This window comes from Gymnodraco acuticeps, unplaced genomic scaffold (assembly GCF_902827175.1).
Source record: "Gymnodraco acuticeps unplaced genomic scaffold, fGymAcu1.1, whole genome shotgun sequence".
Taxonomy (NCBI): Eukaryota; Metazoa; Chordata; class Actinopteri; order Perciformes; family Bathydraconidae; genus Gymnodraco; species Gymnodraco acuticeps.
This window is the reverse complement of record NW_022990026.1, coordinates 416,970-432,405: the sequence shown is the minus strand read 5'-3', so window position 1 is coordinate 432,405 and position 15,436 is coordinate 416,970. Positions and strand designations below refer to the sequence as shown.

General features: G+C 44.5%; 1 protein-coding gene across 1 annotated transcript in view; it reads left to right on the top strand.

Annotated features, from left to right (window-relative positions):
* Nucleotides 1-15,436, top strand: part of mtr (5-methyltetrahydrofolate-homocysteine methyltransferase) — a 69,992-nt gene that overhangs the window by 12,313 nt on the left and 42,243 nt on the right. Inside the window, 9 exon segments of the mRNA XM_034214897.1 lie at nucleotides 8,939-9,045; nucleotides 11,542-11,601; nucleotides 11,835-11,929; nucleotides 12,050-12,150; nucleotides 13,609-13,670; nucleotides 14,459-14,512; nucleotides 14,514-14,527; nucleotides 14,632-14,713; nucleotides 15,152-15,265. Coding sequence (XP_034070788.1) covers nucleotides 8,939-9,045; nucleotides 11,542-11,601; nucleotides 11,835-11,929; nucleotides 12,050-12,150; nucleotides 13,609-13,670; nucleotides 14,459-14,512; nucleotides 14,514-14,527; nucleotides 14,632-14,713; nucleotides 15,152-15,265 — 689 coding nt within the window.

The window sequence follows — 15,436 nt, the reverse complement described above, 5'->3', positions numbered from 1 at the left end:
CAGAGCACTGGAACCTCAACATGTGGAGGAACGTTATGTTCAGAGCACTGGAACCTCAACATGTGGAGGAACATTATGTTCAGAGCACTGGAACCTCAACATGTGGAGAAACATTATGTTTAGTGCACTAGAACCTCAACATGTGGAGGAACATTATGTTCAGAGCACTAGAACCTCAACATGTGGAGAAACATTATGTTTAGTGCACTAGAACCTCAACATGTGGAGAAACATTATGTTTAGTGCACTAGAACCTCAACATATGGAGGAACATTATGTTCAGAGCACTGGAACCTCAACATGTGGAGAAACGTTATGTTTAGAGCACTGGAACCTCAACATGTGGAGGAACATTATGTTCAGAGCACTGGAACCTCAACATGTGGAGGAACATTATGTTCAGAGCACTGGAACCTCAACATGTGGAGGAACGTTATGTTCAGAGCACTGGAACCTCAACATGTGGAGGAACGTTATGTTCAGAGCACTGGAACCTCAACATGTGGAGGAACATTATGTTCAGAGCACTGGAACCTCAACATGTGGAGAAACATTATGTTTAGTGCACTAGAACCTCAACATGTGGAGGAACATTATGTTCAGAGCACTAGAACCTCAACATGTGGAGAAACATTATGTTTAGTGCACTAGAACCTCAACATGTGGAGAAACATTATGTTTAGTGCACTAGAACCTCAACATATGGAGGAACATTATGTTCAGAGCACTGGAACCTCAACATGTGGAGAAACGTTATGTTTAGAGCACTGGAACCTCAACATGTGGAGGAACATTATGTTCAGAGCACTGGAACCTCAACATGTGGAGGAACATTATGTTCAGAGCACTGGAATCTCAACATGTGGAGGAACATTATGTTCAGAGCACTGGAATCTCAACATGTGGAGGAACATTATGTTCAGAGCACTGGAACCTCAAAATAGGGAGGAACATTATGTTCAGAGCACTGGAACCTCAACATGTGGAGAAACGTTATGTTCAGAGCACTGGAACCTCAACATGTGGAGAGACGTTATGTTCAGAGCACTGGAACCTCAACATGTTGAGGAACATTATGTTCAGAGCACTGGAATCTCAACATGTGGAGGAACATTATGTTCAGAGCACTGGAACCTCAACATGTGGAGGAACATTATGTTCAAAGCACTGGAACCTCAACATGTGGAGGAACGTTATGTTCAGAGCACTGGAACCTCAACATGTGGAGGAACATTATGTTCAGAGCACTGGAATCTCAACATGTGGAGGAACATTATGTTCAGAGCACTGGAACCTCAACATGTGGAGGAACATTATGTTCAGAGCACTGGAACCTCAACATAGGGAGGAACGTTATGTTCAGAGCACTAGAACCTCAACATGTGGAGGAACATTATGTTCAGAGCACTAGAACCTCAACATGTGGAGAAACGTTATGTTCAGAGCACTAGAACCTCAACATGTGGAGGAACATTATGTTCAGAGCACTAGAACCTCAACATGTGGAGAAACGTTATGTTCAGAGCACTGGAATCTCAACATGTGGAGGAACGTTATGTTCAGAGCACTGGAACCTCAACATGTGGAGAAACATTATGTTCAGGGCACTGGAACCTCAACATGTGGAGGAACATTATGTTCAGAGCACTGGAACCTCAACATGTGGAGGAACGTTATGTTCAGAGCACTGGAACCTCAACATGTGGAGGAACATTATGTTCAGAGCACTGGAATCTCAACATGTGGAGGAACATTATGTTCAGAGCACTGGAATCTCAACATGTGGAGGAACATTATGTTCAGAGCACTGGAACCTCAAAATAGGGAGGAACATTATGTTCAGAGCACTGGAACCTCAACATGTGGAGAAACGTTATGTTCAGAGCACTGGAACCTCAACATGTGGAGAGACGTTATGTTCAGAGCACTGGAACCTCAACATGTTGAGGAACATTATGTTCAGAGCACTGGAATCTCAACATGTGGAGGAACATTATGTTCAGAGCACTGGAACCTCAACATGTGGAGGAACATTATGTTCAAAGCACTGGAACCTCAACATGTGGAGGAACGTTATGTTCAGAGCACTGGAACCTCAACATGTGGAGGAACGTTATGTTCAGCGATGAGTCCAGATTCTGCATACGGCACATGGATGGTAGGTAGGGTCACGGTGTGGAGAAGACGCAGAGAAGGCTTTGCTGATTGCTGCACCGATAGAGTAGGAGAGGAGAGGATGGGATGGCCTCCTGCAGTCCTGACCTCAACCCCATTGAACACTTGTGGGATTTGCTTGGCCCTGCTGTCTGTGCCAGAGTGACCAACACAACCACATTGGCTGAGCTGGGACAAATGCTGGTTGAAGAATGGGATGCCATCCCACAGCAGAGTGTGAGCAGGCTGGCGACCAGCATGAGGAGAAGAGGCTGTGCTTGGTTCTTCCACACGCTACTGAGGCCGCTTGTTAAATGAATCAATTGTTAATAAATCAATTGTTGCCAATATGTCTTTATTTATCAGACTTCCATCATCCAATCCACCAAACAACACCAAACTAGAGTCAGCAGCAAAAAAAGTCACATTTTTCATGGGCGCACCCCACATACTCAGCTCTGCTGCTCATCCCACACATTACATTTCCCCCTGTGGGGATTGTCCACAGTACTGAATGTATGTTAGTCGCTTTGGATAAAAGCCTCTAACAAATGACATGTAATGTAATCCAATGTAATCCAAAGCGATTTACAATAAGTGCTTGGTCCTCACAAATGCGGTACCATTGGAAAGGTAAGAAAACAGGCTTTCCAACGGTATATGATTTATTGCCAAAAAGCATTGTTACAACATAGAAATCATCTACCAAACACAAATTGCCTTACTTTTTGTGTTAAGTTTATATTATTCTGAAATGGACCAATCTGCACAATGACTACTTTTACTTTTGGTACTTTCAGTATATTTTGATGCTAATACTTTTCTACTTTTACTTGAGTAACATTTTGAAAGCAGGACCTTTACTTGTAACAGAGTATTCCTGCACTCTAGTACTTCTACTTTTACTTAAGTACAATATCTGAGTACTTCTCCCACCTCTGCTATTTACAATATATATTACTAACATATCTAGAACTGGAGTGAGCTCATGCATTATACAGAAACACGTACAAGCTAACAAACACCTAACACTAACTAAGTACCCTTAAATGTATCTTACCATAACTAAATACTTATTAAACATTGACTTCATCAGTCCAAACATTGGTTTTAAATGTTAAGATATAATAAACAAAGTTATATGACAACATTTATTTATATACAGTAGCACCTTTCAACTCAAGGCAATTCAAAGTGCTTTACAAAAATAAAACATTAAAGGGAAAATAATGTTACTAATTAAATGCATTTTAGAATAGAGTAACCTGTTTAGAAGTTTTTTGCCGTTAGTGTTGTCAAGCTTTGACACACCAGGTACACATCTGCTGCCTTAAGCTCTTTTTGTGACTATATGTTTCAGGGGCCAAATAGTTGGACATATGATAAGGCAAGGGATTATAAGCATTAAACAATTATGTTTAGAAATAGAAATATATTAGATAAGACTTCAACCAAACAAGTGACCACAGCGGTTCAGTTATTATTGTTCATGCTGGCTGACATTTGAATAGAACAAGTCATGACATGAAATGTTGATTAAGTCAAATAACATGTCATGCTACAACTTTTGTTGCTTGTGTAAGGGACTGGGAGGCAGAGTAGTGGGAGACACCTACATTCCCAATTGGTGGCTCCACCCGCTCCCAATTATCAGTATTGGGAGCAGGTGGGGAGACCTCACACCTGGTGCTAATCACTCCCTCAAGGGAGACAAAAGCACCTAGAGTTGCTCAGTTGTGTGTGGCACATGGAGGGAGCAGGAGACTCCCAGCGTGAGGAAACAGTTGTAAGCTGGCAAGTCGGTTAGCGGCCCGGCTACGTTAGCCTTTCTATTGTAAAAGGTATTTTTTAGTTGAACCGCAATAAAGCCTCTTTTTGGATTTGAACACTGCCTCTGTCGTGACTGCTTCACTACCATTTTCCTCTTTATCTGCCCAGGCCTGTTACACTGGTGGAGAATGCGGGCCTAAGGACTCTAGTGGTGGTGTTGCAGTTAGGGTATTTCGGTTTCAAGATGGAGGATGTACTAAGGGAGTTGGTGCGTATTTCTACTGAGCAGCAGACTCTGCAACGGCAGATGATACAGGAGCAGCAGAAAAAGAATGTGCTTCTCCATGTGGAGGTCCAAAAATGCCTAACAGCAGCCTCTCCTACCCAGAGGGAAGCAACCGTGCAGCCTAATCCAGGTCGATTCATCCCCAAAATGACGGAGAGTGATGAGATAGAGGCCTACTTAACAGCCTTTGAGCGCACTGCTGAAAGAGAGGGCTGGCCAAGGGATTCCTGGGCTGAGCTGGTTGGACCATTCCTCCTGAGCCCGGCACAGCAAGCTTACTTCAACCTCCCTCCTGACCAAGCAAAGGTCTACGTCGTCTTGAAGAGGGAAATCCTGGCGAGGTATGGCTACAGCTTAGCAGCTAGAGCCCAGCGGTTCCATGACTGGAAATACAAGCCAGCGTTGTCAGCCAGGGCCCAGATGTATGACCTAGGCCGGGTAACCAGAGCCTGGCTGACCTGCGACCCCGAAAAGTTGAGTGTTTTAGAGAGGATAATGATGGACAAATATATTCGGTCTCTGCCCTATGAGACCAAGAAAATGGCAAGCCAGCAGAATCCAGCCAGTCTGGATGAGTTGGTTGACGTAGTGGAGAGCCACGTGGTCACAGCGGACCTGCTTAAGTCCACACGACCAGACACCGAGTGGGGCCGGAAAGCCAGTGGGGAAGAATCACGGACTAGACGGGCACGAGAACCGCGATGGGAACCCGAAGAGGTAAGGCGACGACAGTCCTACCTGCCAGAGGGCCAACCGCGTTGCTACCAGTGTGGGGAGATAGGCCACATGGCCCGGGATTGCCCAGGGAAGGATGAGCTAATGCCGACCGCCCACTCATCTGGTGCAAGGCCTTGCCACCTTCTTGACTCTTGCTGGGCACAGGAAAGCTCCCTGGCTCAAATGATACCAGTCAAGGTAAATGGAAAAGATGCAGAGGCGCTAGTGGACTCAGGAAGTGTGGTGTCCCTCATTCAACCCCACCTCCTCGACCATTTGCCATCCAAAGAGACTGTGGCCGTCTCCTGTGTCCATGGGGACACTAAATTATACCCCACTTGCCTCATCCCACCTTACCACAGTTAAAGGCAGCTGTGAGCTGAAAGTGGGGGTGGTTCCTTCCCTACCAGTCCCAGTCTTGGTGGGGCGAGACTGCCCACTATACAAGCGCCTGCGGCACCAGAAGGAGGGGAGGCCCAAAAATCCCAGGCGTGCCAAAGGAAAGCGAGAGAAAGGACAAATTGCCACCCCGGGTACGTCTCCTCAGCAGTTCCCCAAAGTTGTGTGTGCTGTGCCGGAGGAGCAGAGAGGCAACCAATCTTCCAGTGCAGACGAGGCAAATGATAACCCTTTTGTTGCTTTCCCTGAAGACCTAAGCACAGGGGATGAGGAGGGTGAAGTCGCATTGCTTCCAAGTTTGAAGGGCCAGTTCGGGACCGCCCAGATGGAAGACCCCAATCTGCTGCATGCACGCAGTAATGTTACGGAAATAGTGGGAAAACCTGTTCCAGGAGTAGGTGAGCTTACATGTCCTCATTTCCTAATCAATAATAATCTGTTATACTATGCCAAAGAGGTTGGAGGTCAGCGAAGAGACTTGTTGGTGGTCCCAAAACAATATGTGTCCACAGTGTTGCATCTGGCTCACAGCCATGTCCTAGGGGCCCACCTAGGGGTTGAGAAGACAAGGCAGCGGATTGGGAGCCGGTTCCACTGGCCAGGGGTGGTAAGAGCTATAGAGGATTATTGTCGCACCTGTGTTGAATGTCAAAAGATGAGTCCCAAGCCACAATTTAAAAATACCCTAATACCTCTACCGATAATCGATGTACCGTTTTCTCGCATTGCCATGGACTTAGTGGGACCGCTGGTGAAGTCTGCCAGGGGACATCAGTATATTCTTGTGATCCTTGACTATGCAACCAGGTACCCGGAGGCCATTCCCTTGAGGAACATGACAACGAGAGTGATTGCACGGGAGCTGCTTCACCTATTCAGCCGAGTTGGGATTCCTAAAGAGATACTAACAGACCAAGGCACTCCCTTCATGTCCAAGATAATGAAGGATCTCTGCAGGCTATTCAAGGTAAAGCAGCTTCGTACATCTGTCTACCATCCTCAGACAGACGGATTGGTAGAGCGCTTTAACAAGACATTGAAATCCATGTTAAAGAAGGTTGTTGACGAGGATGGTCGTAACTGGGACCAGCTTCTGCCCTATGTCCTGTTTTCAATCAGGGAAGTTCCACAGGCTTCAACCGGTTTCTCCCCCTTCGAGCTGCTGTACGGCCGACAGCCCAGAGGACTTCTTGACATCGCGAAGGAAAGCCTGGGAGGAGCAACCAAGCCCCCATCGGAGCCTGATTGAGCATGTAGAGACGATTGCAGACGCATATGAAAGATGTTTGGCCCATGGTCAGAGAGCACATGGCTCAAGCCCAAGAAGCCCAGAGGAAAGTGTTATAACAGAGGTGCCCAACCGCGTGAGTTCCTGCCCGGGGATAAAGTGCTTCTCCTGGTCCCCCACCACAGAACACAGATTCCTGGACATCGTGGCAAGGTCCCTATGAAGTGGTAGAGAAGGTGGGACCAGTCAACCCACAAGGTACGCCAACCTGGCCGTCGCAAAACCATCCCAAATATACCATGTTAACCTGTTAAAGAAATGGTACGCCCGAGAGGCACTGCTGTGTTATGGTTCCCCGGTTGTGTCCCCCTCTTCTCCCGACCAGGAGGTGGCCGAAGTGGAATACGGTCCAGGGCTGTCCAAAGCTCAGTTACAACAAACCAAGGAACTGGTTCAGCAGACTTTGGACGTGTTCTCACTTACGACCGGGACGCACAACGATGGTGGAACATCAATCCACACAGAGCCTGGCCAAAAGGTAAAGATGCGGCCCTACCGGGTGCCGGAGGCAAGACGGGCGGCCATTGAGCAAGAAGTGCAGAAAATGCTGGCTATGGGGGGTGATTGAAGAATCTCACAGTGAGTGGACCAGCCCTGTCATTCTGGTTCCTAAGCCCGACAAAAACCAACAAGTTCTGTAATGATTTCAGAAAGTTGAATGAAATGTCCAAGTTTGATGCGTATCCTATGCCCAGGATAGATGAGCTGATTGATCGGCTTGGGGAAGCCAGATATATCAGCACTCTGGACTTGACGAAAGGGTATTGGCAGGTCCCACTTGAAGCAGCCTCAAGAGAGAAGACGGCCTTCGCCACCCCCCACAGGGCTGTACCAATATACTGGCTTCCCTTCCGGGCTTCTTGGAGCACTAGCCCACGTTCCAGAGACTGATGGACAAGGTTCTGAGGCCACATCGTGAGTATGCAGCTGCCTATTTGGATGACGTTGTGATCCACAGTGACTCATGGGATAGCCATCTCACAAGGCTTGCAGCAGTGCTGGAATCTCTCCGAAGGGCGGGCTTGACAGCCAATCCAAGAAAATGCAAGCTTGGACTGGAGGAAGCCGAATATCTGGGCTTCACCATTGGGCGGGCAACGTTAGACCACAAGAAAGGAAGGTTCAGAGCGATTCCAGGACTGGCCACGGCCGTCAACAAAGAAACAGGTGAAAACCTTCTTTGGGTCTGACGTCCTACTATTGCCCTTTCATCCCAAACTTCTCCACAGGTCGCCTCTCCCCTTACAGACCTGACCAGAGACTCACAGCCGCTAATGGTCAAGTGGACAGGAGAGGCTGAACACGCCTTGAGGGACTTAAGAGGGCTCTCTGCGCACGGCCGGTGTTGGTGACCCCAGACTTCAGCCGGGGGGATGATTGTGCAGGACGGATGCGTCAGAGGTGGGCATAGGAACAGTACTATCCCAGGAGGTTCAAGGTGAGGAACACCCCGTCATGTACATCAGCCGGAAGCTGAACACAAGGGAACAAGGGTATGCTACTGTGGAGAAAGAAGGGCCTAGCAATAAAATGGGCGCTTGAGCGCCTCCGGTATTACCTCTTGGGACGACACTTCACTCTGGTAACTGATCATGCCCACTGATCTGGATGGCAAATAAAAAAGACACAAATGCTAAAGTAGGAAGGTGTTTGTCTCACTACAAGAGGTTAACTTCTCTATCATCCACAGAGCCGGAGCTAAGCATGGGAATGCAGATGCTCTGTCCCGTAGAGATGCCCTGTGGACCATGGTCACCTCTCCTCGGCCAGAACTGAAGGGGGGGGGGTGTGTAAGGGACTGGGAGGCAGAGTAGTGGGAGACACCTACTTCCCAATAGGTGGCTCCACCCGCTGCCAATTATCAGTATTGGAGCAGGTGGGGAGACCCTCACACCTGGTGCTAATCACTCCCTCAAGGGAGAACAAAAGCACCTAGAGTTGCTCAGGTGTGTGTGGCACATGGAGGGAGCAGGAGACTCCCAGCGTGAGGAAACAGTTGTAAGCTGGCAAGTCGGTTTAGCGGCCCGGCTACGTTAGCCTTTCTATTGTAAAAGGTATTTTTTAGTGAACCGCAATAAAGCCTCTTTTTGGATTTTGAACACTGCCTCTGTCGTGACTGCTTCACTACCATTTTCCTCTTTATCTGCCCAGGCCTGTTACACTTGATACAACATGATGAAACATCATTCACACTGATTTAAATATTCATGGTTATGTGTCATTTGTTGCATGTATGTAAAATGCTGCCTCTTTATGCACAGCAGACAGCCAATTACAATCCTTCCTGATCATAAACATATTGACTGTGTGTGTTTCCTCCCCAGCGTTTGACGAGCTGGTGGAAGCCTACTCGGAGCAGGTCAGAGGTTTGTTGGACGGAGGAGCAGACATCCTTCTGGTGGAAACCATCTTTGATACAGCCAACGCCAAGGTTTGTTAACGTATGACCATAAATGGATCAATAGGGTTGGCTGAAATGACGGTAAATAACCATGCAACGGTAGCATTGTGTCCACCACTAGAGATTCGGTTTCATATCTTATGATTTTCACAAGACCATTCCATTCGAGACAAAAGTTAGGATGGCTGTTAGCGATGGTCGAGCTAAAGTGACAATTTAGCAAAAGGACTAAAGAAATGAAACAACGCATTTCCGCAACATCAAAGTCAACTTTATTGTCAATCTTCCAGTTTGTGTGTACAGACAGAGATCGAAATACCGTTTCCCACAATCCCGAATATAAAACAATCTATATAAAAATATGTGTGCAAATATGTATATATATATACATAGAATCAAAGACACATTTTTACATGTGCACACATTAAGACCTAAATAAAAACACAACGATCAATATATACAAAATAACAGTCACTTCAATATTTGAGAATGTACATTAGTGCAAAATTGTACATAGAATGTGCAGATTGTCCATAGAATGTGCATTATTGCCAGATTGTCCATAGCAGCGTAAAAAGTGTCTGGTGCTGGATTTGAGTGTCTGAGTGTGTGTGGGGAGTTATGGTCCAGTGGGGGCAGGGGGGATGGGAGGGGAGATAGTTCAGCCTCCTGACAGCCTGGTGTAAAAAAACAGTTTTTCAGTCTGGTTGTGCTCGACCTCAGGCTGCGGAACCTCCTCCCTGAAGGCTGGAGGGTGAAGAGGCAGGTGGAGGGATGGGTGGGGTCACCCACAATGCTGAGTGCTCTGCGGGTGAGGCAGGTGTTGTACATTTCCAGTAGTGAGGCACCGATGATCCTCTCAGCTGTGTTTAGCTGCAGGGTCTTGCGGTTCGATGGGGGGGACGAAGTAGAGGCGCTGCTGGGCTTTCTTGGTGATTGACGTGGTGTTGTTACTCCATGAGGTCCTCGGTGATGTGCACACCCAGGAATTTGGTGCAGCTTACCTGCTCCACAGCAAGTACCACCAATGGTCAGACTCAATTATCAAAATATGAGTTAATCAAAACTCATATTGTACTGACAAGAAACGGCTAAAGTAAACAGGGAAAGTAAATGTAAACATGCACATTTGATTATCCCACTTAAAAGTTCACCACATTCTCAAATCATCATTCAAAGTGGAGAGACTAATGTAACCAGAAGCACATTTTTCTTTTACCTTTGCTCGAATATAATGGAAGCAAAGGACAGGCCAATGTTTTATTTTGGGATGAGTAGCTGTGCCTATAGTTAAGGCTTGCTAGCAATATCTCACCAGGAGCTTTAACTGGATACTGCTGTCTTGTTTTAGCTACATTTATTACCGTTTGGTTTGAGAAAATAAAATTGGCAAAATAAATGTTAACAAGTAAGAATCTGAAGTTAAAAAAGTTTTGATTTATTATGTAGATGCTGCTTTTTTGTCTTCTCACCTAGAATGTGATATTCAGAGGCTTCAGTACGATGATGTGGCCGATTGTGTTTTTTCAGTTTATTTATATTGCAAAAAAGAAAGGGATTTTTTTTTTACTTATACTCCCATATTAGACACTTTTTAGACACCTTATATATTAGACACTTTCTTCATTCTCTGTTCATTTTTAAACTGAACATACATGAGTATATACTATTAATACTTGTGAGCTGATATACTCAGCTATAATATTAAAGGTCCCATGTCATGCTTCTCTGGTATATTACCCCCGTCCCCTTGTGTGTTATGTAGCTTTTCCTGCATGTAAACGGTCTGCAGAGTCACAAACCCTCAAAGTACACCCTGTAGGGAGTAAAACTCTCACACAGAGAAGACCTGTCTGTGCTGCCCCAGAACGCCTCCTTGGAGATGTATCTTTTTCCATTGTTTACTTCTTGGGTACAGTGACGTAACGTCCGCGGAGCCATTACGTTTGGACCAATCCGCGGACTTCCTCACACACACACACACTCGGCGGGACGTTGCGAGGCTCGCTGCTGCTAGGAGTGGACAGTGTGAGCTGGCTCAACTGGTGTGGGGTCGGCGAGACAGCGAGACACCGCGGAACTCAGCCTGAGCACACACACAAACTCCCAGCCAAGTTGTGTGTGTGTTTCGGGCTGGGTTTCGCTGTGTCTCGCTGTCTCGCAGACGGCCACTGGGCTCACAGGGGAGGGGGGGGGGCAGGAGCTCCAACAAGCCGTTTAGGACAGAGAGTGAATACACATACTTTACAGAGATGCTGTATGAGAAACCAATGTGAGTTTGGAAAATTGCACAATATAAATCTATTTTAGTATACCTCAACAATGGAATTATGATTAGTAGAAATGGCCATGACATGGGACCTTTAATACTCTTTAAGGTGGCCTGTGATGTCTTTCAAATTTCAAGAGTATTTCCCCTGAATATGCTCCACATCTGACTTAAGGTTTATGAGACCAGATTAATTGTATTAAGTTGTAACCTGATATTGTGTCTTTGTGTTTACCTCTCTATTTTTGTATTTACAGGCTGCCTTGTTTGCCATCGATCTGCTCTTTGAAAAGAGCTATGAAAGGAAACCTATTTTTGTAAGTTTGTGATATTGTATCAATGTTTGTGCCTAGGTTAGAGGGTTGGTTGTTAGTCTGCTTGTTTGCACATACAAATCTTTTTTATAAATATTATATTTAAAATATTCTATGTTCTCTTAATTTCAATTGATCACCATTTGACCAAGTGTTTAAACACATTGGCGCTTTTACCAAGGATGAACTGTGGGTATTATTGTATTCTTTTCTTTCCTGTACCTCTCATCACACAGATCTCAGGGACCATCGTGGACCGGAGTGGACGAACTCTTTCCGGTCAGACAGGAGAAGCCTTCGTAGTGAGTTTGTCCCACGTTAACCCTCTCTGGTGAGTTGACACACAACTACACACATTATATATTAAAACAACGACTTCCTCCACTCCCCCTCTATGCTGCAGTGCGAGTCTGACCTCCAGTCTCCCCCTGGTTCTGTCTCTTTGTTGCAGCATTGGTCTGAACTGTGCCTTGGGGGCCACAGAGATGAGGCCCTTCATTGAAGCCATCGGGAAAAGCACCTCAGCTTTTATCATCTGTTATCCCAATGCAGGTAACCCTCACTCTTCTGAACAACAGCGTGTCTTCAGCACAGTGCGGGCATGGACTTAATAGTTCACATTTTACTAAATTATTTCTATATTTTGTATATAAACTCTTAAAAAAAGTTTGGGAAACGTTATTTTGGTCGATTAGTCCTCCCCTTTAATAATACCAATTGGTATTGTCTTTTATATTGTTGGAAAGCCTGATTAGTCACCTTTACAACGAGGTACAACTTGTAAGGATTGTGCATTCGTGGAATGAGCAACAGCTAACCGTGTGGGTAGCGGCCCAAAGATGTTTGCCAAAATCCCCTGCAATATTCTTCTGTTGGTATTCATTCTCATTTTGAGATCCTTGTTGGATTGGATGATTGCACTCTCCCACAGTAATAAGGAAAAAACAACACATATTGGCCATTTTTATACTTTATTCATTTTACACTGTCAGGGACCTCAGTAGCATGTGGAAGATCCATACACAGCCACACCAGCTTGGCACCTCTCACTGCATTGAGATTGCCTTCAATGATGACAAGTTCTTTTTGCCTGTGAGAGGGATGTGAGATGACGTTCCCCCACATTCTTAGGTTCCACTGTCGGTGCTGTCGACACCAGCGCAACGGGCCTGACGGTGAAGGGCAGTCATTGCAGGCTTCCTGGCAGCCTTATAAGCGCGAAGACCCGGCCATGTGCAGTCTGTTCCTCACCGCCTGATCAAAGATCTGTCTGTGGTACCGTTGTGCAAATCTTGCCTGTAATCAGGTATCAGTCACACACCTGTGACTGGCATACACCTGCAGCACTTGAAGCTCAGAACGAGAGTGAATACCAACAGAAGAATATTGCAGGGGATTTAGCAAATTGTTTTGGGCCGCTACCCACACGGTTAGCTGTGTTGCTCATTCAACGAATGCACGATCCTTACAAGTTGTAAAGGTGACTAACCAGGTATTATTAAAGGGGAGGAATAATCGACCGAATAACGTTTCCAAACTTTTTTTGAGGAGTTTATATTGTATTAAGCAAAGAAAATGCAAATGATTCTTTGTGAAAGTAATACATTATACTCTGGAAGTCTATAAACAATTAATTCACACTCCAGACTTCATATAAAAGTGCAATGACCTCAATATGCTACAGATGTTAACAATGTATAAATAAATGATTAGAAATTGTAAATACACATAAACATTTTATATTTGAATTGAGTGGGATACAATATTTGTAACCTTTTTAATGTATTAAAAATGATACACCACCACAGACTACAGACACAGAAATGAGCAGTTTCCTACGTTTTGGAAAATAAATTCAGGCAATTTTAATTTTATATGAATGTTTGTACACACACTGTGAATGATTCGTCCGTAGCACACACTGACCTGTGACCTTGATGTTGCTAAATGTCTCAGAGCACCCGAGATGATGTAATGATGCCATGAACTCTGCCTTCTGTTTTCTGTCAGGTCTTCCCAACACATTTGGAGAGTACGACGAAACCCCGACAGTAACATCCTCCAATTTAAAGGTTCTATTCCATCATTTATTATAGGAAATGGTGTTTAAGTGCTATTATAATTGATTTCTTCTTCTTTATCTTTAATACTTTGTATGCACGCTTTAGGTGACATTAAGCTGTCTTTGCTCTTTTCTGCTGTAGCAATGTACATGTCCCCTCTGTGGGACTAATAAAGGGATTCTGATTCTGACGTACATTATATAGCACATTGATCTGTCATTTGAATCTATGTATCAACATTTACAAAAAACGTTACAGTAATCTTCTTCAAGAATACTATTTACCAAATGGTATTATTTACGTACATTAATTATCATTATTGTGATAAGTAAGTATTCATCATTATTGAATACTCGTTTGGCACATACATGCATCCATTCAGGTTAATTATCGCATTATGACTTAGGATTGCTGATGGCTCACTATAGTGTCAGACTTCTTCAACAATGCAACATCCACTCCATGAACCTATACAGAGAGCGATCTTTACAGAGGAATCACTTTAAACAACACAAGATGGTGGCAGCGCCTTGATAAAAGTCCGATTTCGATACAAAACAATATACGTTTTAATTTCAATATTCTCAAGTTTGCATGTGTACATACTTGTGCTATAGCATTTCTTTTAATACCAGTTCTCTCTCAAAAACAGACAGTAGTCTCAAAAACCACCCTGTTTAAAAAAAAGTTAGATAATTCAAAATACAATACTATATTCTAAGAAAGTATAGCTGATCCTTGCTGACTCATTGTAGCAGCTGACTAAATATTCATATGTATTATATCTGTGTCTGCAGGAATTTGCTATGGATGGCCTGGTGAATATAGTGGGAGGCTGTTGTGGGACTACAACCAGGACACATCAGGTCATTATGTCATCTTTTTCTTCTTAAATGATTACAAAATCATGGCAAAATTTCTTTCAATATTAAAATATATTTTCCTATCCCCTCTTTCTTTCCTTAAACAGGGCCATATCAGAAGCAGTCAAACAGTGTCAGCCCAGAGTTCCTGCTGCTGATCTCTATCAGGACTACATGCTGCTCTCAGGTAATACAACTTCTGTAACAACATGTGAAACTCTGCATAAAGGTCAGTCTGCAATATGTGCCAGGCAAATCTCATTTTAAAAATACTTTTATGTTAAAACTAGTAAAATCCCTTTTTCAGACTACAGTTACAGTAATTATTGTCTTTATGCTTGTATGTATTTTTCATTTATAACCAACCTTTATTTATATGTGTTTAACACATCAGCTGCTATTATTTGATCATTTCCTATACACCACTATACACACGAAATCCAGATCAAAACTCAAAGTATGTACATTTAAACAGGACAAAGTTTAAATGTTCAGGCATTGGAGTTTGTTCATTGCTTTAATCTTTTGAATGAAATAGTGGTGCTGTAACCCCCCTTCCCTCTATTCCATCCCTGTTTGGCTCAAAAACATAGAGTTAATGTGATCAAATATTTTCTCCTTTTCAGGTTAGAGCCGTTCAGGATCGGCCCTTACACCAACTTTGTGAACAATCGGCGAGCCGCTGCAAACGTGGCCGGGTCGCGCAAGTTTGCCAAGCTGATCATGTCAGGAAACTACGAGGTGAGACCACATTCTGAGGACAGTACAGTTTTTGTAAAGATTGTAATTATTTTGCTGCTATTTGAACATGTTTTTGGGCAGCATAGGATGGTTGAAAATTGGCCACGGACGTAAGGACTATCTAAAATTGTTCTGCAGTGACTGGGCTTAGGTGGCACACAAGCCCCCCCC